Below are 24,833 nucleotides of genomic sequence, written 5' to 3'. Positions count from 1 at the left end.
AGGATGCCTGGCGCCCAAGTCCCGCTGTGGAGCTGAAGTACCAACGGGAAGGAAAGGGTGAGAAAGGCCACGGGGTCAAGGTCGTCATCTTTGGGGGCCACCCAAGATCTCTCAGGCAGTGGGTGGCAGAGAGTAGCCAGCGGTCAGCCTGGTGGACCCATCGGCATGGAGGGGCTTCGTTGATGTCCAGCCTCTCTGGGGCCCCACCTCAGTCCAGCAGAGCGCCCAGCCTCGAGCCCGGGGGATTCCGGCTGAACAGCGCGTGTTCTGCACCATCGCTGCCTTGTCCTGCTCCGCTGGCCTCCCTGTAGTCCCCAGGGCCTGGCCCTGCTGGACTGGTCTGCTTCCCGGTTCCGGCCCCACTGTCCCACGTGCCCCAGTGTCTGTCTCAGCTCTCTCCCCTTCACACCAGTGGCTCCGTGGGTGGGGTCACTGATTGCCACGCCCTTGTATGGCCCTGCCTCAGGTTCCTTTTCTCAGGTGTGGCTCAGAGTCAGGTTGCAGCAGGCGTGGCTCCACCTTCCCTGCAGGTAGGAAGGATGTCCTGGGGCCCCCTTCCAGCACCCTGGAGAGACAGCATCTCCATGAAGCCCCTCGTCTCCGCTTCTCTGTCCCGAGTTCTTGTCATGCTTCTCTGGCCGTGGCTTTGGACGTGCGCAGTCGACCAAGGCACGCACCTGGGTGTCAGACGTGCTCCTTCCCCTGTCTCTCTGCCACTCCTTCTGTATCCTCTCCTCCGTAAAGGGCACCCCTCCCTCCAGCTCCCAGCCACACTTGGCGTCACCCTTGGCTCGCCCCTCTGCTTCACCTCCTTCACCGCTAGCAGTGCCCCCCTGTCCACAGTTTCACTTCCTGTGGTCAACTATGGCCCCCCTATCCATGGTTTCACTCTCCTGGGCTTCGGTTACCTGTGGTCAACTATGGTCCAAAATATCAAACGGACAATTCAGATATAGACAATTCCTAAGTTTTACACTGCGCGCTGCCCTGCCCCGTCCTGGTGGCGATGGGAGTCGAGTCTCGGTCCCGTGTACCCCTGACCACACCCACTACCCACCCGTGGGTCACCCAGGGGCCGTCTCAGTTACCGGACTGGCTGTTGATATCCCAGTGCCTGTGGTCAAGCCACACTCACTGTACTGAACAGTGGCTTCCGAGTGCAGGAGCAGCGGTGCTGGCGACGGGGACATGCCAAAGAGGAGCTCCAGAATGCTTCCTATAGGTGCAAAGGTGCACATGCAGCATAGGAAAACCGTACAGGGGCGGGCGAAAGTAGGCTTACATGTGTGAGTGAGCCAAACAGGGTTTACTCTTGTGTTAGTACTTATTCTGGTGTTATATATTTATCCATGCAAACAACTGTCAGCCTGCTTTTGCCCACCTGTGCCATATAGGGAGGGTAGTACTATCTGAGGTCTTAGGCACCCACTGTGGGTCTTGGAATGTATCCCCTGAGAGAAAGGAGATATTCAATCACTGCTGTATTCAGTCACCGACTGTGTTGTATTTCGAAATGAAGCATGTTTGCGTCTCACAGTCTGAGGTCGGGCGTCACCGTTTCTCACCACGACACTAGCTGTGGGAGGGTCCTATCAGTCGGTTCTTCTTCCCGCTGGCCTCTCTCAGGTGCTGTCCCTGCACCTGTCTGTCCCGTCGTCCATCACGCAGCGTCCCAAGTGCGTTCGCTGAAGTGCACGTCAGCCTCCGTCCCTGCCTGTGCCAAATCCTCCCGATCCTTGGCATTGCCTCCAGCCTGAAACGGGAGTCTCTCCTCTGTGGCCAGACCTCCCCACCTCCCTCCATGGCCACGTCGTCCATGACCTTCCAACTCCCTGGAAACCAAGACTCAATCCTCTGATTCCACATGATTCCTTGAAAGCGTGGGTCTCTTTTCTGCTTTTTATGAATGAGGTGTCAGCCGGCCGGGCACAGCTTCCCCTTCCTGCAGATCACGGGGCGGAGGGAAGGGCCACGAACACCAGGCGTGTGCCCCGCCGCAGCTGCAGACCAAATAAGGAAACACATAGCGAACAAAGAAGGAAAACCGCCACTTAACTCTCATAGTTTGATAAGGAAAAGAGAGAAACCGCTGTTTAAAGATACGCAATATGTAAACCTAAAAGACATTTTATATCATAAGCGCAACACTTTGGCTGTTCAGCTTTTAACACACATTCATAAGAAGCCCATTTTCCTTTTCTGATTTACTTACGCTCTGGAAACACACCTCTCTGGTGTCATTTCCAAATCTGTCACCATCAGCTGTGTGTTCTTCCGTAGGTTACGTGCCTGTCTGTGCCTGTGTCTGACAAGGGATAATAAGAGTAGGATTCAATACATTAGCATCTATATGCCCTGGCTGGTGTGGCTCGGTGAATTGAGTGCTGGCCTGTGAACCAGAAGGTCATGGGTTCGATTCCCAGTCAGGGCACACTCCTGGGTTATGGGCTGGGTCTCCAGTTGGGGGCGTGTGAGAGACAACCACACATGGATGTTTCTCTCCCTCTCGTTCTCCCTCCCTTCCCCTCTCTCTAAAAATAAATAAATAAATAAAATATTTTTTAAAAATAAAGTAAAGAGATTAGCATCTATAATAGAATTGGAACATCACTGGCTCATAGTAAGTGTTCTTGTTGCCGTCAGCATTTAGTGAGAAAAGGGGAGCAAAGGGAACCAGACGTGGGACTGGATAAACTGGGGGGCACCAGCCTGCTTGCTCAGCCGGAAGCGGCAGCTTCACACCCCAGGGGACCACAAGAGTGTGCTCCCCCGAGGGGATTAACACTCTGACCTTTCCCCCTCCAGTCAGGGTGGGGTGTGGGGAGGTGGTCACTGGGGGACGTGTAAACCCATCCAAAGCTCAGCAAAGCCTGGGAAGTGGATTGGAAATTTTGAAAAAGCACCTGGTCCTTTCCAAACCCAAATTCCTGGTTATAACCCCAGGGGAACAAAGAACTCACTCCCCCGGCCCACCCGGTGATGCGCTCTTGCCCCAATCATTGGTGCGTGTTCTCGCCTGGGAGCCCATGACTGGGGGGGGGGGCGGGGGGGGGGGCAGCAGCTGTCCAGACCTGCAGTAGCAAGTGGCTTGGGCTCCAGAAGGACTAATATCTCTCCGTCTCTCTCTCTCTCTCTCTCTCTCTCTCTCTCTCTGACCTGCACTTGCACAGGGCACACGCCTGTGGTCTCCATGGCCGTGTGTCCCCAGCAACCACACAGCCCCTGGCCGTGGTGGGCCTCCACACGCAGGCCCCGGGAGAAGCCCGAACACCACGCAGCTGAGCCCGCCGGGCACTGCACCAGACTGTGCTTCGGCATGGAGCAGAAACTCCGGACACTGGGTTTTCACTCGTCCTTGCCGAGGCACAGCTGGGCTTTTTCCACGGAGAGATGGACAGAGACGGAACACTGGGGAGTCAGGCGGGGAGCCCCCCCCAACCTTACATCATCAATAAAGTTCGCCGCAGAGCCACATCCTCCCGCGCAGGTCTGAAGAAATTCTTCCCCTCTGAACCCCGCAAGAACTCATTTTCCACCAACAGTGCTGTCAGTTCCTATTACCATTGTTGCTGAATATTGCAATTAATCTATTTCACGTATTTTTTTTAAAGGGCAGGCTTCTTGTTCTTCGCCTGAATAGCCCTACCCACACCCTCCTTCCCTGGCTGAGCACCCTCCAAGCCTCAGCTCAATTTATAATTCAGAAAAATTAGAACAATCATAATGACTGACTTAAGCAACGCAACGGTTAAAGATAAATTTTGGCATAAAACGTAGGTATATCCACGCAATAAAATATTGTGCATGCTAATTTTTGAATAACTTGAGTTTGTAATGAAAGGGGAGAATATAAAGGTGCAGGAATAAGATACACTAGCTCAAGAAAGACCGTGAAGTAACAATAGTCAAATGCAAAACTAGGTGCAGAATGCTGGGTAAGTTTTGTTTTCTAATTTATGATTTCTCTATTTTCTAAATTTTGTACAGTGACCATGTATGTTTTCTATTGAAAACGAAACACACGAATACAAATCTTTACAAAAACCAGACATCATATTCTTGGGAAGCCTTTTTAGCCACGTCACCACCACTTTCTGGAACACTCGCCCCCAGGGCCCGTCTCCACACCCGTCTCCACTCCTGTCATATGGTAGGGGTGCGGTCAGTGTTACTGAACTGTTCTCCTCTCTCGCTGGATACTCCAGCCTGGCCAGAGCTGGGAGTGGGCAGAAATGCACCGGCTGAGGGAAGGAAGAAGCTTCGTGAAGGCGGCTGAAGGTGTTCTCGGGCCCGTCCAGCCCTGATGAGCCGTGAAGCTTCTCTCAGGAACTTAACGCCCCCTGTCGTTGCTGCCCTCCCCGCTCGGCTGCCTGCCGCAGAGCAGGCTGCGGTGGGGGTCCTAGGCTCTTTCCTCTGTAAGAAGAGCGGGGCAGGCTGGCGGGGGGCAGGGGGCCGGGGGGTGGAGGGTGGGCACCCCGATGAATGGCCACCACAAGCTCACTCTGCCCCTGGCTCCCTCCTGAGCCCTGCACTTTGGATAATCCTGGGCTTGTTTCTCCAGTCCGCAACCCCATCTCCCCCCAGGGGCTTGGCTACCATATTTGCAAAACCAAAGGATGTACCTCTTCTTGATGTACTACTGTGGGAAAATGACCACATGTCCCAGCTCACCTTGGATTTCCAGGCTCAGGCATCGCTTGCAAGCAAGTCTCTGGTTCTGGGCACGCTGCCTCCTTGTGGCCAGTGCTCTCGGCCCCGGCGCCTAGCGGTCTCCCGACCCTCGTGCAGCTCAGTGCTCTCATTCTGGGCAAACACAGTCTCAGGATGGGCCGCCTCTGTGCCCTGCCCCTCAGCAGCCTTGTGGTCTCCAGGAGACCTGGTCATCTTTGCACCAGGCGTTGGAAGACCCTGGGTCTTCCCACACATCCTGTGTGACCTTGATCCAGTCTTGCAACTTCTCTAGGTTTTGCTACAACAGCAAAACAGACTGGGATCAGATGAAACCTGGGACATGGATGTGCTGGTGGAAACCCCAAGCACCGGGGCCTTGGCAAGGCCCGTGACTGCTGGGTTCCAGTCCTGCGTGCAGATGACAGAGGCTGGGAGGGCGAAATGACGAAGCAGATGTGAAAGTGCCCAGAGTGGAGATACGGGCACAGTGCCAGTGAAGGGTATGGATGGGGAAGCTCCGTGTTACCCCGGGACAGGGGAAGTGAAAGGTTTCCCTGGAGTGAGCGGGCGGGGAGGCCTCGTGGAACGCAATGGAAGCACCCTGAACCCGTGCTGACTTCCGCTCTCGCTTCTCACAGAAGATCAAGTCCTAAACTAGTATCCCTTACCATGAAACTGCTGAGTCTGTGGGCTGATGGAAGGGGGAGGCGGGGAATTATTCACTCATCGGGGCTGGGAAATTACCTTTCAAACAAGAGTGTGAGAATGCCCAGTTCCCTCCGACCTCACTTAGCTCAGTGGAATTCGCATCCTGAGTCCATGTTACCCTCACACCCCCTTCCCTGAAACCTGGTGGCGTGGGCTGCCTCCGGGCACTCATTAAACAAGGGTTTATTGAACACCTACTGTGTACACCGAGGTAGGCATAACACACGTTCTGCATCACGGAGCTCACTGGCCACTGGGAGAGGCGACCGAATAGATGAGACGTTCCAGGTGACGTGCTGGAGGCAGCTCAGGGTCTGCAGGGGCACAGGGGGTCACGCGGAGTCGAGCTGGAGAAGACAGTAGGGAAGCTTCCCTAGAGGAGAAGAGCAGGGTTTTTTGTTTTGTTTTGTTTTTTTCTGTGTATTCAAGAGGTGTTTGTTATCCTTCTCCACTACCTATGACTTAGAAACGGCCTCATCTTAGAGGGCATTGATTTAGCTAAACATATGGGCACAAGCCCTTTGTACTCTTGCCGTTGAGCTTCACTAGTGTGAACACAACCTCGCCGTTGGGACCTCCGTGAGCCAAGGATGAAACCAAGGCTGGGAAGCAACGGTCAGACTCGCGGCGTGGCTCTGTGCGGGCTCATCCCCCAATCCTGGCCATCGTCCTTCTCCTAACGCTGCAGAACGGGCCTCTTAGAAATCCCTCCGCGGCTGGTGGTTCGTCCCAGCGCGCTCATTCGGTCGGAGGTCTCCGTGCCGAGGGCCCCTCCCCCTTGGCCCACGGTGGGACTTACACTTGACCTGGAGCTCTCTGTCTACAGTGGGGGATGCGCTGGTGTTTTGTTCCGACCTCTGATATGACCCTTTGTTCCACCCCATGGGATCATTATTTCTTTTTCAAATAAGATTTCATTTATTTATTTTTAGAGAGAGGGGAAGGGAGGGAGAAAGAGAGGGAGAGAAACAGCGATGGGTTGCCTCTCTCGAGCCCCCTACTGGGGACCTGGCCTGCCACCCAGGCACGTGCCCTGACTGGGAATCGAACTGGCAACCTTTTGGTTGGTAGGCTGGTGCTCAATCCACTGAGCCACACCAGCTAGGGTGGTGATTTCTGTCGCTGTCAACACCATCACTGGAGGAAGAACTCTTTGAGGAGAGGAATGGGGCTTCATTCTGTTCTGCCTTCCCTGACAAAAATCAAACGACTTCTGCATTGGGTTGCATGCAAACGGCACTGGTAACAGAGTCTGGTGAACCCCAGGGAACACGGACACATCCTCTGTCCCCTAGAGCAAGGTCCTCCTCCAACCAGGAGAGACCGTGAGAGATGCTGGTGCAGCGAGATCAGGGACCAGAGAACACTGGGGCTGGGGACAGGGGTCTTGGTGAGGCCAGAACATTGGAAGCAAGACTTGCACGAGGAAAAGGGTGAGGGCGGAGGGTGGAGGAAGGATGCACAATCTGTATGGGGTGGGGGGGCGGGGTGGAGGCAGTAACACGAGGGAGGATGACATTGGACTGTAATTAGTGACACCAAAGTACCCCAAGGTGCCACTCTGCCCCCTTCTACCCCACGTCTCTACAACACCCAGGGTGCATAGTTTCCTGTTTTCACACTTCACTCTTTTTTTCTCAGGGCAGAGGCAGGTAGCCATGGGGGCGGGGTGAGCAGGTGCGGGTGAGCAGGTGGGTCAGAGTGGTGGTGCTGCCAGCGGATAGAGATCTCATTCTGATCATCCTAATCGCCCTCACTTGCCCACGGCAGGTACTCCCGTGTGCCCGGCCTTTGTGGGCTCCCCCGAGTCACCTTCAAGTCGGCTTCCGGTCTCGGGGCTGAGGCCTCCCCCAAAGCAGCTGCCCAGCCAGGCGGGGCTTTGTGAGAACACAAGGAATTCCCTGTCGGGGCTGGGAAACAGCCACGTGCCTGGAGTAGCGGTTCCATCCTTAACACGGGTACACTCCTTGCTGGGTGTATCCAATCCCATTTTTGTAACTAGAGGGACATTCTTTCTTTTCTTTTTTTAAATTAAAGTTGACATCCAATATTACCGTTTATTAGTTTCAGGTGTACAGCATGATGGCGGACATATAACTGACGAAGGTAAACTCGGTGAAGGGATTGAGAAGGACAAATTGGCACGGACAGGACAGTCACAGGGGTACAGGTGCATCCCAGGGAATGCCGTCGATGACATTGTGCCCACTGTCCATGGTGTCCGAGGGGCGCTGGACTTACTCGGGGGACCGCTTTGTAAGTTACAGATACCTGACGGAGGCACGTGCTTTACCCAGGCCTCCCAAACCTGATTCTCGCTGATTTCTCTCTCCTTGTCCGTTACGGCTCTGAGGGGATGTACTGGGGCCTTTCTGCCTTTTCTCTTCCGTTCCCTCCTTGTTCTAGAACAGACCGACCCAACCTCCCCCTCCTCCTGCGTTCAGCCCTAGCGAGATGGCTCTCCGTGCGAGGCCAGGCCCCTCATGGGCAGCCACTTGCTTCTCTCTGTGCGGTCACGCTCTACATTTGCGGCAACAAGGCGGAGAGAGAATGGATTCTAGAGTCAGGAGACTCTCACTTCCAATCTGGGCACTGCCCCTTAAGGTGGTAGCCGCGAGGTCATCAGCGGGCTCCCCTCCTGTCTGTGATCTTCATGCCCCCCCCCAGGAGAGTAATCACACCCCCGCTAAAGGTGGTGGGGGGATCTGACATTATAGTCCCAGGCAGCTGGCCCAGTGCCTGGTGCATCGTAAACATTCAGTAAGTAGACTGTGGTCCAGCTGGGCCCTGCTGCACATTCAATGCTGGACTCTTCATGCCCGAAGAAGCGCAGAGGGCACTAAGGTCACTCAGCCCAGCAGAAGGAGGCCCAGGGACGTGACCTCCAGTCCCAGCTCCCCCTTCCTTCTCGAGGCCAGGCCCGTGGCCGCCCTGGAAACCGGGGTGCGAAGCCTCCAGCTCCTGGAGGTGCCAACTGCCGAGAGCCGCACGGTTCTCGTCGGCGAGCCTCGGCGAGCAGGTGTGAGCGCTCCATCCTTCCTCTCGGGCTCGCCACTATCTCCTCAGTCCCGGCCACCACGGCCTTCGGCGAACCACTTCCCTCTTGGGTACGGCCCCCTTCACCCTTCCTCCTCCTCCTCCTCCTCCTTTCCACCACGATAACATCACGCTAGGGGGATGTGATGAGCTCCTTGCTGTCAGCCAGCTTCGGTTTCCTCACGGGCACGGTGACATCACCTCCAGCCTGGAAACTCCATTGGCCTCCCGCGCCCCCGCCTCTGGCCCGGTCCTCGGAGGTCCTATAAAGAGGGGATCCCAACTCAGTACCAGCACAGAACACGGTTGGGCTCTGAAGCTTCTGGGGTCTGCACTCCCAGCTCCAAGAAAGCCTCTTCTCCACCAGGACCATGAAGCTCTGCATCACTGCCCTCTCCCTCCTCGTGCTCGGGGCTGCCTTCTGCTCTCCCGCGCTCTCCGCACCCAGTAAGTTGTGTCCTTGCCGCCGCCGCTGCTTCTAGGGCCCCCCATACAGGCTTTCCAGCCGGGGCTGGTCCCACGGTGGCGTCTGGGGATGGGACAAGGGGGAAGCTGGGGAGATGTTTAGGGAGCCTGCCGTTAACTGTCGCGTGTACTAGGCATGCGGTAATGTTCAAGTTCCTGTTTTCTTGAGAAACAGTAACCAGCAGACTCGTGTGAGAAAGGGCCCGTCTCTCTGGGTGTCTTGGTTTCCCCATCCCTTAAACAGAGTGAGCCGCGTGCTCTGGGGCCCAGCCCCGCTCTGAGATCCTCCCTTAGGACCCCGTATGCAGGAAATGACTCCGACTCGGGGTGGGTGGGATTGGATACAAGGGACCGTACTTGGGGGTCTGGTAGCTCCCCAGAGATGCCGCTTGAATATCTGTAACTAAAAGCCAAAGGGGTAGCTCCCTGAGGGGCCTCGACCTCACCTGGGCCTTTCTTTCCAGTGGGCTCAGACCCTCCCACGGCCTGCTGCTTCTCCTATACCACCCGGCAACTTCCTCGCGACTTCGTGGTAGATTACTACGAGACCAGCAGCCTGTGCTCCCAGCCAGCTGTGGTGTAAGTACGGGCCTCGGGGCTACTCTGGGTGGTCAGGGCGAGGGTGGCATCAGACTAGGGGCCCGCTTTGGGCAGGGAGAGGACCCGCCAGTAGGGAGGCAGGTCTCAGGGCCAACGCCCTCCCGAAGGCAGTAAGGAACAAGGTCACGAAGTCACCCGTCGGGTCCTGGAGGGGGCCGGGAAGGGACAAGATGCTGGGGTCCCTGGAAGGAAATGAGCCAGAGGCTGGGAAACCAGAGAGAGTCAAAAAGATCACGGGAACTGTGGGCTGACTTCTTCAGCCATGCTTAGAAACACACACGGAGAACTTACTGCTGAGGGCACCGGGGGATGAATGGGGAGATACAGCCCTATTAATTGTAAAACTGATTGGCTCCTGATTTGGGCAACCTTGAGGCCATGGCTAAATCCGGGGGGTGTGGGGGGGGGTTACAAGGAGTCCTTTTCCAAGCGCAACCCCAGGAAGGGTCCCACCACCCACCGGGGGCTGTCCGACTTAGGAACTGTGGTCGAGCAGACAAGGGCCCACACGATGCTCATCTCTCCACTCCTTCCCCCACAGGTTCCAGACCAAACGGGGCCGACAAGTGTGCGCCAACCCCAGCGAGTCCTGGGCCCAGGACTACATTAACGACCTGGAGCTGAACTGAGCTGCCCCAGGCGTGGGCTCCGGCTGGGTCTTCGGGATGGCGGCCGCAGAGCCTGGGGCTTCTCAGCCAGACACACTTTCTCCTCGCTCACCACCCCCTCCCCCCAGTGGCCCCGTCCCGTCTCCTAATTTAAGCTTCCTGATGTGCTGCGTGCGTGACTGTGTTTGGTGTTGTTTCCATAATTTATGTGGGCGTTGCCAAGGGACACTTGTCCCCCGAGGGGACGGTCCACCTGCGCTGTTTCTCTGCTCTTGCGTGTACTCGGGTGATGCGGGTGATTCTGTGTTTTCATAATAAAACTGAAAAAAAAAAACAAACCATACAGTTTGTCTGTGTTTTCCTTTGATCCGGTATGAAGGGGACTGCCTGGTTTATGAAGAGGGCCAAGCGACCATTTCCAAACGCAATAAGAATGTGCAGTTGCTGCAGGCTCCCTGCTCTAAAAACAAGGTTTCACTTAATACTTTTCACGGGGATTTGAACACCCTTACGAAGTAGGGACTCTTACCTCCAGCTTCACAGGCGGGGAAGCAGGGGCACGGAGGTAAGGTGATTTGCTCGGCTTGTGGGTCTGCCTGGAGAGCGCCGTGCAAGGGTGACCTGGGGGACAGCCGTGAGGCCTCGGGTGTCATTTCGCGCCTCGTGCAGAGGTTGTGAATAGCAGCAGCGGCACAGCACAGAGGGGGGATGAGGGAGTTCAGAGCCGGGAAAGCGGGCCCCCGCCACCTCTCACCGGCGCATCATTAGGCAAGCCAGCTCGCCTTGCTGGGCCTCAGTTTCCACACCTGTGAAATGGGGGGAGTCCTGTCCCCTCGGAAGGGCTGAAGATTCTCTTTCCCTCTCTAAGCCGTGGCCTTTTCACCTAAAATGGGCCTCGTGTCTATTTCCCTAGCACCGTGGTGTGGCTCAGAGTAGTCAGTGCATGAGCTCTCTAACGCCCAAAGCAGAGGTGGGGTGTTGTCTCAGGACAGAAGAAATGTCGGGTTTGGCCTGGAGTACGGTGGGTGCGACCCAGAGCAGGTCTCCTCCGTACCCCCGGGGCAGAACGCCCCCTCCCGTGGGTCAGAACAGGGCTTGGAAGCAGAATTAGTGGACCACCAGCTGTGGTCTGCAGGACACAGAACGGGGTCTGTTAAAGCCGGGAAGGACCGGGCAGACCTCCTGGTCCAGCCCTCTCGGCTTACAGAGACCGAGGGCTGAGAAGTGACCGGCTGTAAAGGCCACCCAGCAAGCGTGTGGCAGAGTGTGGGACAGGTTTGTCCCCTTCTCTGTGCTCCTTGTGACATGCCTCTTGGGTGCCAGAAAGGACAGCCCATTCTTACCTTTTTGTTGTTTTATTACTTACTGCTATAGTTCCTTCTTTATTAGATATGTCGTCTTTCCGATTTCATTTGCGTGGTCTGTCTCCCTGTCTCTATCTTACCACGTGTTTTGTATTTGGAAAGGTTTGTATTCTTGTGCTGCTGGTTCCTTTATACTGAGCCCTCTCAGTCATGCCCTCGCTCCCTTCCTTTTGTGGATTATTATCTGCGTCTTCCTGTAAGTAACAGTCATAATAAAATTAGCTCATCTCCTCTTCTTCTTCCTCCCCCTCCCCACCCCGAGCCCCTGACAACTGTGTTGTGGATCGTCTCGGTTCTGGTGAACACTTTGGAAGCTGTGTACATGTTCAATCAGTGTGTTGTACGTCTGAAACCAATTACTACTGCCTGTCAACTGTGAGTTTAAAAAACAGGAAGAAAAAAGATCGTCTTGATTATCTTGATTTTTGGAACTTTTGTGTAAGGCTTACAATCAGTGTGTAACTTTGCATTAAAAATCCTTCAGATTTTAATTGGAATTATGTTAAATTTCAGTTTGGGGGAAACTGACATCTTCATGACCGTGAGTCTCCTGATGCATGGACTTGGCATCTCACTCTGCTTTTTTAAAATTTTTTAATGTAATCTTTATTGTATTTTTCCCATTACCATTTGGACCCCTGAGACCCCCTCCCCCCAGTAATCACCCATCACTGTTTATTAAGATACTTTTAAAGTGTTTCTTGGTAATGACATGCAGTTTTCTAAATCTAATTTGTTAGATTTGTTCTTAGGTAATTGATGATGGTTTTGATGATACTGTAAAGGCATTTTTAAAGTTTATTCTTTAATTGTAAGACTTAAAAGCACGTGACTAGTTTTCTTCTCACGAGGCATCCGTGAGCGCCGGTGCAGAGCGGGCAGGGGCGCGGGCCAGGAAACAGCGTGTCAGGAAGGGCTGTGGTCACGTCTGCCCCCCCACCGTTCAAATAGGTAGGTATGTTTTTTTTTTTTAATTTTAACTTTAAACTGACTTCTTTTTTTAAGATTTTACTTATTTATTTTTAGAGAGAGGAGATGGGAGGGAGAAAGAGGGGGAGAGAAACATCAACATGTGGTTGCCTCTCATGTACCCCCCACTGGGGACCCGGCCCACAACCCAGGCATGTGCCCTGACCGGGAATGGAACCGGTGGCCCTTGGGTTTGCAGGCTGGCGCTCAGTCCACTGAGCCACACCAGCTGGGGCAAAACTGGCTTTTTAAAAACTTTTCAATTACAGTTTACTTTCAGTATTATTTTGTATTGGCTTCAAGCGTACAGCATAGTGATTAGACAATCATGTATTTTACAAAGTTTTCCCCCCGATATTTCCAGAACCCACGTGGCACCGTGCGTAGTTACTGCAATATTGCCGGCTCTTTTTCCTGTGCCGTACTTTACGTCCCTGTTTTTATTCTGTAACTACCGACTGGTATTTAATTCCTTCACCTCTTCGACCAGGTCCCCACACCCCATTCCCCTGGTGGGTAAGTCTTGACTTCCTTCCGCCCTTCCTTCCAGGGAGAATGAGGAGTCGGGCGCTCTCTGAACTCTCACACCTGTGCGCTCGCCCAGGCATGTGGCAGAAAAACTCACGAGTGCCGGGGCTTCCCTCCGCTCCTGCCTTCCCGAGGGAAAGGCTGGCCTTGCAGCCCTTTGTCCCAGGGTTTTCAGGTATGAGACTCCTGAAAAAAAATGCTTCATCTTTTTAGAGGAATATGTACTCATTTTAGAAAAGTCAGAAACTACAAAACACATTGATGGCAAAAGGTGCCCAGAATCTCATCGCCAGGAGATAAACATAATTACATGTTTGTTCGTGTGTGTGTGTGTGTGTGTGTGTGTGTTTCTTCAGGGTGTGTGGTACAAAATAATCATTGCATCATGCTCCACAAACATTTTTAAAACTTTTCTCTTTTTTACACTCAGTAACAAGTAGTGACCAGCCTCCCAGGACAATGTATGTGCCGCTACAACTCCATTGTTTTTCCAAAGGCTTCAGAGCCTCGTCATGGTGGATATGCCATATTTTACTTCCTAATTTTTGACCAATGAACACTTAAGTGTCTCTAGTATTTTGCTATCAAAGGAAACCCTTGGAACTAAGTATTTCCATTCACCCTTGATTATTTCCTTAGGAAACGTTCCAAGAAACATCACTGCTGGCTCAAAGGTTATGCATTTTTTTTTATCCGAAGATACATTGCCAGTTTGCTGAGAATTGCCAACTTTGTGAGAACGCACTTTATACACAAAAAGTTTGACAAACCTTAAAATGCTGAATATATTTTAATTTTTAGTTATTTGACAAGGATATACGTTTATGAGTTTTTCCTTTTCAATCACATACTTTTTCTTTTTTCCTTTTTTGTTTATTTTTATTTTAAATCACATATATTTTAGAAACAGTTTCAATTGTGTTTATGAAACATTTATTTGTTTTGAGGGAATGTTTCATAGCCCTTTGCAATGAGTTGGCACCTCCCCCCCCCCCCCCCCCAGAGAGGGAGGAGAGTGGAAAACACACATTTGGCCACCTGTCTGTGCCAGGTCTTTCCAAATACATCATTTCATTGAATCTTGAGAGCTTTCATGATGAGACCTCTATCTTACAGATGAGAAAGCTGAGGAGTGAATCAAATGCTTTCTTTTCTTTTGCCCACTGTGCCCTGATTCCTTTCTACCGTCTTTCTTTAAGTCACGTGGATCACACTGTAAATAGTGGCCGCAGGAGGCTGTCATACCTAACCATGTCCCCCATTTGCACGTAAAGAGTGGTGTCCTCTCCCTCCAGGGACCGCAGAGCCTGAGCTCCTGGCACAGGAGCAAAGCCTGGAACGGCGTTAGCCCTATTGCGCCCCCTGCTGGCGGTTACTGCCCAGTGCATGACCTACATGGCAGGTCGAGCTAGAGGTGAGGTGGAATTCTCTGTAAATCTCACACTTTCTCATTTAATCTCCATACCATCTTTTTGTAAACATTATCACTCTCACTCCACGTGCTTGGAAGCTGGGTTTCAAAGAGCTTATTTGCTTGTCACACATCGGGCAGTTATTAAATGACTAGAATGCTCTTGACCTCCAAAGAATACTTTCTAGTGCACCACACTGCCACCCTCTGCGAAGTCATTATGAGGGAGCACTGTCCACATTGTCATGCGGTTTCCTGCAAACCATTCTAATAATAATAATAATAATAATAGTAAAAACACCACCCAGCATCTTTGCATAGAGTAGCTACAAGTGCGTGAGTGCTATGACAGCTACTGGCTGCACTTGGACTTATTCGAGGCCACCCTCCCCCTTGGGACCACTTCTTCCTGCTCCGACCTGCCTTTTCCTGTTCCCTGAGGGGCCTGATGGGGCGAGTAAGCTCTGTCCTAGAGGGGTCTCCCTGACTCTGGCTGGCTGGCCGGCCGGCGGACTGGGCTTCCTCCAAAACCCTCCTCCTCACCCTTCATCAGGACTCACAGAGCCCCATCCCAAGGGTTGGAGATAAGAGGCCTTGGGAGCTTCCGGTGGGGACAGGAATTCCTAGTTCATCATTGTCCTGGTTCAGGGGTGGACACGGCTGCTGCTTCCACAGAGATCTGACAGCAGAGTGAGGTTTGAAGTCACACAGAACCCACCCGAGCCCTGCCCCCACCTTTTCTGAGCTCTGTGCTTTCCTACAAGTTTCTCAGACTCCCAGAGCCTCGAAGTCTCCTTCACAAGGGGGTCACAGTTCCTGCCTCACATTCTTTTCTCAGGATTGCACGAGGTTGTGCTCAACACTTAGCCCAGTGCCTGGAGCGTGGCAAGTGCTCAACAACCGGTAGCCGAGAAACAGGTGGGGGGTCGGCGCTGGATATGCGTCCTCCCTGGGGCTGCTTGGCCAGTAGGGAGCATTGGCATCGCACGGCAGAGAAGACCCCTTGCGTATTCTCTCTGTAAGGTGCAGAGTCTTTATTGCAGCCCAGGGTCCTGCCTGTTTTTAACACTTTTGGATTCATATTTCCTATTGGCTCAGTACGGCCCTTTTCAAATGTCACGAACTTGAAGATACTCGTAAGATAGCTGAACTTTCAGTATCCAGCATGCTTAATGACAATGTGCCTGGTGGACTCAGGAATGCCAATAAATGGAAGTCTATGTCGTTAATTACAGCACTCTGCCCTTGCGTTTGAAGAGACTGTTGCATTATTTACTCGCTTTGAGGACACTGTATGGGTTGCGTATGGACCAGCTCACCACGTGGGTTGACCTTGCAGCCTGATGCTGCCCGGCATGCACAAAGCTTCGGAAACTGGCCCCCAACAGCTGGGGCTGCCACCTGGCTCTCTGGCACCGGGTCCCCAGCTCTGACTTCCCCAGGTGCTTGTGACATGGACTGGAGTTTCAGGGTCAGCCTAGGAGGGGACCTTCCAAATTCTGTCATCCTCTAAAGTCTCAGTGGCGGCCCGGAACTCAGAAAAGATCAAGACTCCAGTTTTCCAAGAACCCCTGTCCCGTAAAGGGTGGATCGAAGACTTCTTTCCTTTCCCTCCTTCCGGCCAGGGTTTACAACACCCAATACCCGGAGTGAACAGAGTCCCGTTAAATGTTCACGCCTGTAATCGGCCCCCAGCTTGTACTGAGGAGTAGGGTTGATTCCAGGCAGGGAAGCCGTGGCCGCAGATCTACGGAAGGTGAGAAATGGGTGCGGGAACAGCCTGTGTTGGAACGCAGAAAGCCATGCCAGGCTGGGCAGAGACCACCACGAGCTCAAACGACACTTCCGTGAGAATTAGGAAAAGGCCCTCTTCCGGGGGACAGAGTCCAGTGTGAGCTCAGCGTGGTGAACAGGCAGCACCTTTTCCCTAGTTAGGGAAAGTGGCCTTCCCTCCGCGTGGAGGCGGAGCCGGGGGTGCAGGCCTGCGGGAAGGAAGTCGGGGACGGATTGCAGTCTCGCTCACCCGTCACCGCACTCAGTGGTGCGGCACGCAACCTACGAGACCCTACGTGGTCGCCCTGGTTACCGTGAGGCATACAGCTGGGCCTTTACTCCTTTCTTGGAAGTCATGATGTCATGCTCATCCCACAGACGTGGAAACTGAGCGTCGAGAGGCAATGTGGTCCGGTCATAAAGGGCCGACCGAGGTGGTCTCTTTCACTCAAAACCAGAACACGCTCTCCCACACCAGACCACCTCCTTGCGTGAAGTAGCTTTTAAAAGCCGCCTTCTGTCGACTTCCCCGTCTTTCTTCGTTCATTTTCTCAATGCACACAAACTTTAATCACAAACGGCCCAACAGCTATGCATGTGGTGCGCCCTGGGGTGGCAGCTGCTGGCCATGACTCACCCTCATGGCCAAGCTCCCCTTCCCTTCCACCCCTTCCTGCTCAGACACATTTTTGCCCCACCGTCTGAAAAGCTCAGCTGGGACAAGCAAGCTCTGCCCCAGGGCCCAGTGGGGTTCCCCCGACTCTGGCTGGCTGGCTGGGCTTTCTCCACCAATTCCCCTCCCTTCCCCCTGTCAGGACCCACACAGCCCCATGGTGAGGAGGCCACGGGGGCTCGGACTGGGGCAGCTCCTGCTGGGGCTGTCGTCGTTATCCCGGTTTGTGGGTGAAACGGCTGTTGGTCCTACGGGGACTGGGCAGGGACAGTGAGCAGACATTGTTTCAAATCTTTCCTTGGAAATCAGACTTAGTTTGGATTCTATGGCCACCTGTCCCTACCTCTGGGGTCGTGTATAAATTACTCAAGTTCCCAGAGCCCCCGTTTCTGTAAGCTGGGATTAGGAACACTGGCCTCACAGGGATCTGTGACAGATAGTGAGTCACTTGCCTAGAACTGGCGCCGTCCCCGGCCCTCACTAAATGGCTCTGCTTTGGCTCCTAGAAACAAAGTTATAGGAAGTGGGTGAGCCAGGGTGGGGCTGCTGTCAGCTCACAGGGAAGTCAGAGAAAAGGGGGGCCTTGGAGGCAGGAAGGGGGTGTACCCGGGATGAGCGGCCACTGCCCATGCAGCTCCCCTGGTTGCAAGTCTTGTGGGGGCCCCTTAGCGTTTAGAAGGAAGTAAAAAGTTCACACCGGGGAAGGGACAGGAGTGTGCTCTAGCAGGGGCCACACCTGGTCTCTGTCGGGAGGGTTTTTATCGCTCTCCTCCTCCTAAGAATCTTAGGGGAGGGTTTCAGCAGAACATTCATTAGCTTTCCAGGGGCGTTTTGAATATGCTGATGCATCCAAATGAACTTATTTTGCCGGGGGGCAGGGGTTGGGATTATTCTCTGGTCTGCTTCAGTATTTTTATCTTGGGTCCGTCTGGCTTTCATGGCATTTTTGTTACTCGTTCCTCTGACCTCCTCTGTGCTTGGGTTTAGCACAAATGGCATTAGTCGGGTCTCTGCTCTCTTATTTCCCAGACCAGGGAGATGTAAGCATTGTGTTCTCTCGTTGCAGGGCGGGGGAGAGGTGTAAACCATTTGCTCTCAGGTATCCTTGGTTGGGGAAGATGAGACCCTACGATTCACCAGCTGGCGGTGAGTGGTTCAAATTTTTTGGCCTTATTTAATGTTTTTGACTCAGTTTCCGTATTCCGTTTGCCCAGGACCTTTCCTAGCTTCTGACTGTCCAGCCTCAAGGCCCAGCCAGAAGCAGACTAAGGTCACCCGCCCACCCCCAGCAGGCGACTTGGGAGCTCGCGGGCTGGCTCTGCTGCAGCCTCTGCCTGCCCTGCACACCCGAGGCGCTGGGCTCGGAACTCGGAGGGGAGAAGTGGGAGAACGGACTGCCCCTCCCGAGCCAGCACCCAGTTCTAAGGCTGTAATTTCTGTAAGGACCTACTCCTCATGGCCAGCATGTGCCTGGCCAAGGGGTTCGAGAATTGTGTTGAAAAATGAGTGCATGAATGAAAGCACATCACAGTTAGCTCCCACCCCTCTCGCCCCCCCCCCCCTTTCCCCATCTCAATCACCCATGTCTTTCCTGGTTTAGGAGTTTTATTTGTCAATCGGAGGAGGGTGTTCCGTTGGCTCAGAGACTTGCTTAGGCAACAACGTGGCAAAACCCAGGGGACACGTAGTGTGTGTCTTGAAGGATTATCCGTCTCTGGGCGGGGTTCCCGCTCCCGCAGTCGCCAGCGCCACCCCTGGCTTTGCTTGTCAGCTCAGTGGGCGGAAGGACACACATTTCAGCTGTGTTCAGCCCAGCTGCTGCTGCATTTTCCCCGGAGACTCCCAACAGCACCATGAAGTTGGCAGGCTTCCTCCTCCTCGTGGCCGTCATCATCCTCAGCCTGGAGGTGCAGGAGTTCCAGGCTGCGGTGATAGCGCGTCAGCTGCTGGGTGAGTCCAGGCAGAGGGCAGCCCCGTTCTCCTCAAACGACGGAGCCAGAAAGTAGGACATCGGAGCTCGGAGTTTGCAGGAGGAGGAGGGGAGGAAATAAGAGGGTAGATATTCTAGTCAAGGAGCCGTTGCAGGGACCCGCCTGGACTGCAGCATCCCTCTTTCTGCCTCCACTTGCTCCCCCTCCTTTCCCTGGTCACCCCACCACCACCTGGACCCCCCTCCACTCCTCTTCCAGCCCCTCACCAGCCGCACTCCTCCTCCCAGCATCTCTCTCTCTACCAGTCTCTTCATCGCTTGATACAAATCAGTGGGATTGTCCAGAGAAAGTATTTTCTTAATTATGTTAAATACTCATCGCCTCCCTCTCTTCTTTTCCTTTTATCATCGCCATCCTCAAAGCCAAGCAGTAATCTTAATTCTCTGCCCTCACTTCCCTGTACTTCAACCCCTAGCCCCTTGAAGCCGGACTGGAGGCTCCGCGGCTGCCCTCCTCCCTCTGCTGGAACTTCTCTCCCGGGTCCTGTTGACGACAGTCTTGACTCTCCTGAGTAGCCGACGTCTTTAACCTCCAAGGCACCTGACAGTTTTCGCCACTCCATCAACCCTCAAACCCTCGTCTCTCCTGGATTCTCTTCGCTGTATCTCTTTCTTCTCCCTAAAGGCCATTGGATTCAACACTCACCCTTCTCTCTCTTCTCTGCTCTCCTCTTGCTACATTCAACTGGTTGCCAAATAGATTCTTTGAAATGGTCTCTTTCACGTGTTCCTTCCTTCCCATCGCCCGCTGGCTCACTGCGTTACCCCACGCCGGAGCCCGGGGCCCATGCAAAGCTTCTGGGCAGCTCTCCCTGCCCCCGCTTCCTCCTGAAGTTGGAGTGTTTGCCGAATCCCAGTTCCTTCTGCCCGCTGACACCAGAATAACCCTCCTAAGGAAACAGTAACCATGTCCCTCTCCTGGCCTGCCAAATAAAACCCAAACTCCCTGGATAGTCAGGATGCATCCCCTGTAAACGCTTCTCCCTGCCTACGTTTCCTGCTTAACTTCCAAACATTTCTTCACGCTTACCCAGCCTCCCTTTTGCCACTCCTCCCATAGTCCCCCTATCTCAGGGTGAGGAGTGAGGCAGGTGAGGCGCCCAGGGCACAAAACTTGAGTTACTCATTCTCCAGATCGTGCGAGAGCCTCCTTAATGTTGCGTCCAAGCCCCGACACGCACCTCTCCCTAGTCCAAGCCCCGTTGCGTTGTCCCTTTGTGACCTTTTGTTAGTCATTCTCTTCTCACACCACCCCCTTCGATTCTGTCGTTTAAAAAGTCCTGTACTTCAACATTCCCCTTGGGAGCACTGCCTTCTGTCTTCACGGAGCCCCTGTCGTCCTTTGGACACACCTAAGGACACTTGTCACAAACTGCTGTGTTCTTAGTACTTTAAACATGAGTCTTATTTCCATTGTCAGACTCTAAGCTGCTTCAAGGTAATGACCCTCTCTTACATCTTTGTATTTCTTTTTTTTTAAGATTTTATTTATTTATTTTTAGAGAGGGAAGGGAGGGAGAAAGAGAGAGAGAGAGAGGGAGGGAGAAAGAGAGAAACATCAATGTGTGGTTACTGGGGGTCATGGCCTGCAGCCTAGGCATGTGCCCTGACTGGGAATTGAACCTGTGATGCTTTGGTTCACAGCCTGCGCCCAATCCACTGAGCTACGCCAGCCAGAGCTACATCTTTGTATTTCTTGAATAACTTCTGTGCCTTATACATAGTAAGACATGAACAGATAATGGTACCCAAGCTGCCGTGCATAGGGACGAGAAGTCTTTAACCCTCTCACCGTAAATCAGCGACAGCTAATAGCGACATGGCGGCTTGGTGCTGATTTTCTCTCGGGTCTGCAAGTATTGGGTTGGCCAAAAAATTTGGGTTTTTGTTGTGTCTTTTTTTTGTACAATGGCTCTAGTAGTGCTTAATCATCTTCGACTTCATTCAAAACAATTTTGTTAGATTGTATTGTGACAGCTGTCGTATCAGTGTGCATTTTTAAAACAAAAACTTATCAAAATGGGTGAATCTCTGTGCAGTCATTTGAATACTGAAAGTGGAAAAATGCACAACGTTTTCGGTGTATTATGCTTTATTATTTCAAGAAAGGTAAAAACACAACTGAAATGCAAAAAAAAAAAAAAAAAAAAGATTTGTGCAGTGTATGAAGAAGGCCCTGTGGCTGATAGAAGTGTCAAAAGTGGTTTCCGAAGTTTCTCGGTACCATTGACATTTTCACCAAATACTTCTTTGCTGTGGGGCTGTCTCGGGCATTGGAAGATGTTTAGCAGCCTCTACCCACTAGAAGCCAATAGCGGGAGATAGCCGACATACTCAGAATATCCAAATGAATAAGGTTATCGGCACAAGTGGAGACTGTGTCCTTTACTTTATGGAAAACACTAACCAGGCTTTTTGGCAGACCCAATACATGGTACACATCGCACCAGGTCCCCTTCTTACATGTCTTTAAAGTAGGTCTTGCTTTATTGGGATTATGTGAACGTGTTGTCCTTAAACAAAATACATAGGATGTGAGTATTGTTCTGCGGGGAGTCACTGCAGTGACACTGTGTGCTGAACTGAAAGGGGAAAGTGGCGCTGGCTCCTGAAGCCAGGGCTGTCTTCTCCAGCGCCTGTGCCCCCAGCACGACGGCTCTCAGCCGCTCTCTTCTAATGCAGGCACCTGCGTGGAGCTCTGCAGCGGAAACTGGGACTGTAACCCCGGGGAGCGCTGCGTCAGCAATGGCTGTGGCCACATCTGTGCTGAAGACTAGGCACAGGTAAACGCATCAGGCCCTTTCTTGCTGCCTCGAACCTTGTCCCAGCCAGGCAGGCTGTGCACTTGGCCCTGGTGGGGCTTTGCAGAAATGCACGCACCGAAGTCTGTCTCCCTGTGGTCTCGCCCTCCTCACCCACACGTCCCCCAAAGAAGAAGCATCTATCGCAGGACAGTGGTTTCCAAATCCTTAAAATAATTTAGTAACCCAAGTGTATCCTGGAGAGAAATCGGAGTACTTAATCAAAAAGAAGATCAAAATCACCCATAATCCCAAAATGCTGCCTGCTTAACACTTTGATGAATACTTTGAACACACACAGATATGTAATATTTATATAGAACATGACAATGTGTGATTTCTTCATTATTTCATTTAGAAAGAGGTAGTGAACAATTTTTACTATCAACACCAATGCTTCCGTGCCAGGGGTGTCAAACTCGTTTTCACCGGGGGCCACATCAGCCTCACAGTTGCCTTCAAAGGGCTGAACGTAATTTCAACTCCTTAACAGCTAAGGAGTAGTTACATTTATATAGTCCTACGATTATTTTGGTCCTTTGAAGGCAACTGCGAGACTGATGTGGCCCCCGGTGAAAATGAGTTCGTCACCCCTATTCTGTACAATCCACTTTAGCAGCCTTATGGGAGGCCTCATATACTTATGTTAACAACTTCAGTTAATACAAATTTAATACATTGCTCATTTTATAGTATTAATATGGTTGTCATGAATGTTAAATTGGTGGACATGCCCTTATTAATTTTTGTTGAGATAAATTCTAAGGAGTGTAATTAGTGACCAAAGAATATGCTCACTTTAAGCCTTTAATGTATACTGCCTTATTTACCTATGAAGACCCCTTTCCTGTCAAAATATCTCAGGGTCTTCACATAATCATTTCTTTATTTTCAGTAGCCATTAAAAGAAAAAAATCATAAAAGCTACTGTGATTCAGTTTTGATTATAAATTAAGTTGTACTGAGTACAATAGAGTCAGCATATACTTTAAAAACAACCCACTTGTGTTCAGGATGTATTGTCTGTCCCACCCACCCACAATCCTGGGGGTGTTTTTCCAGCTTGCTGGCTCCTGGCAGGTGATCATTGGTTTCCAGAACTGGAACTGTCGCCTCTCAACAGTGTGACATGCACTTGGGTCCCTAAAATGGCAGGTCTCATGCATAATTTTTGTCCATTTTTTTCAGATGAAGACTTATCTTAAGGGTCACCCCTTTCTAATTCCTCACCCCTTCTTGGAGTTCCTATCTTCAAAGATGCGTCTGTTTGGAGCTCCTTGCCCAAGAAGACTGACGAACACAGGAGTCTGTGGATGGAGATTCCAAGGAATGTGGTGGGGAAGGGAAAAAATCTGTTTCTCTTAAAAAATCAGCATGAAAAAGAATAAAAAAAATAAATCGGCATGGTTAAAAGGACCCTCGCTACCTGAGTTATTTGGGCTGGGGTGAGGAGGAGGACAAGGAGAAAGTGAGGGCGAGATGACATTTGTTCAGCTCTTGCTATATAACAAGGTGTTCTATTCCCCACAAGCATCATCCAACTTATCCTGACAACCACCTCCTAGCTATGTTTATTATCATTACCCTTTTTCAAATAAGGACACTGAGGTTTGGCAAAATTAAGTAATTGGTTCAAAGTCGTATAGCAGGTAAGTGTCAGGGTCTCAATTGCACCCTAAGATGAGCCACGCCAAACCCTAATCCCTTCCACGGTCTCTTTCATGCCACCTCCACTGTGTGGCAACCAGGCCGGACATCCTTCTAGCCCATTGGGTTGGACATCTCATCTGCACTCCTTCAACCACTCTTCCCTTTACCGTCCTATTGGAATCATTGCTGCAGCAACCAGTTTATCTCAGGCATCCACCAGATGAGTACAGGAAAACTTGGCCAGCCATGCCTTGAACTTGGAGCCTAGTACTCTGCCCCTGTCGGTTTTGCCTCAGGGCTTCCTCGACTATTCACAGCAGAGACTCCCCCAGAAACCGTCACATCCCGATGCGTGGTCAACTCCGAAGCACTGGAGAATTTACGCTTGGTGGGGTAGCCGTTGACCGCAGAGGTCAAAGACTTACAGATATGTGGTTTCCCCTTTTATTCTTCGGGAGGGGGATTCTGGGAGCATTCAGCAAGGCTTTGCAGGAAGTCCTAAGGATTGAGCAATCACCTCTCGTGATGGCCAACTTAAGAGCACATATTTGCATTGATTCCTTCTTCCATGTTCATTCCCGAGTAAATCACTCACATGCAAACCTCGTGTGAGGCTCTGCTTTAGGGGAACTCCGACTAAAAACAGCAGTGACTAGGTCTCAGCTCCTGATCTCCGAGCAAATGCTTAAATATCACAAATACACATACATACCTAACGTACGTATGCACACATCCCCAAAGTAAACAACTATATGCAAGCATAATGAAATCTAAAGTCAAACGAAAAATAAATATTTCTCCCCGAGGAAGCCCAAAGTCTTCAGACAATTAGCTCTTCTAAAGCATATGCCCAGTTTCCATCGCTACGCAGAAGTGCTTCATTCTCAGGATTAAACATGTACATTCAGGTGACTTCGAGGTTTTCCCTGAGAGTCACGGGTGAGAATTTGCTTTATATTTGCACAACTGAGGGGTTTTCCCAGTCTGCCCAAATGGAAATTTCAAGGCTTCACGTCTTGCGTAACCGAAAACTGTTCATAGATTTTTAAATGGCTATGTTTCCCTCTCCCCACCCCCAGCATTTTGCTTTTAAGATTTCAGGAAATCTTGAGGGTGTCCAATCTCAACCAGATCCCCCGTAAGGCAGGTTACATTTCACATGGTTCAGTGTGAACTCCCAAATTACTGTTCTCGCGTGGCGAGTTTTCTCAAGATCCACACGAGGGTTCACAGCCTGCTACAAGGAATACTGGGGAAGGTAGCCTTTATTCAGAGTGATTGCGCTTGGGGAGAAAAAAAAAAAACAACAGGGGTTGTGATTCCAAGTAGAGGAATGTCGTACAACTAGCAGTCTCTGTCACTGCCATCCACGGCAGCCCCTCTCCAACTCCAGCCCAAATCCGAAACGCTAGTTCTAAAGAGGAAAGTCAGCCCCGCTCCGGGACAAACTTCCCGGGAGGACAAACAGTCTCCACCTCCCAGGCAGGGCTCAGGGAGAGGTGGGCGGCGACAAGGGCTCCAAGCTAAGTTCTAACGGGTATTCGCGGGGTACCGGTCTCGGGAGCCGTTCCCCCAAAGTCTAGGAA

The 24,833-nt window shown here is 52.0% G+C and overlaps 1 protein-coding gene and 1 long non-coding RNA gene across 2 annotated transcripts; both read left to right on the top strand.

Moving 5' to 3' along the window:
* Positions 1-8,580: 8,580 nt before the first annotated feature.
* Positions 8,581-10,412, top strand: LOC114503455 (C-C motif chemokine 4). Its single transcript, XM_028521049.2, has 3 exons — positions 8,581-8,862; positions 9,345-9,459; positions 10,022-10,412. Exons 1-3 carry the CDS (start codon positions 8,787-8,789, stop codon positions 10,107-10,109), a joined length of 279 nt encoding a protein of 92 aa, XP_028376850.1. The 5' UTR covers positions 8,581-8,786; the 3' UTR covers positions 10,110-10,412.
* An 8,072-nt stretch (positions 10,413-18,484) lies between these two features.
* LOC118502233 lies at positions 18,485-22,933 on the top strand. Its single transcript, XR_004904942.1, has 3 exons — positions 18,485-18,756; positions 21,479-21,579; positions 22,786-22,933. It is a non-coding gene; the product is annotated as an uncharacterized LOC118502233 (long non-coding RNA).
* Positions 22,934-24,833: the final 1,900 nt, after the last annotated feature.

Source organism: Phyllostomus discolor, chromosome 8 (assembly GCF_004126475.2).
Source record: "Phyllostomus discolor isolate MPI-MPIP mPhyDis1 chromosome 8, mPhyDis1.pri.v3, whole genome shotgun sequence".
Lineage (NCBI taxonomy): Eukaryota > Metazoa > Chordata > Mammalia > Chiroptera > Phyllostomidae > Phyllostomus > Phyllostomus discolor.
The sequence above is the reverse complement of the archived record's forward strand: the minus strand, read 5'-3'. Positions and strand labels throughout refer to the sequence as shown.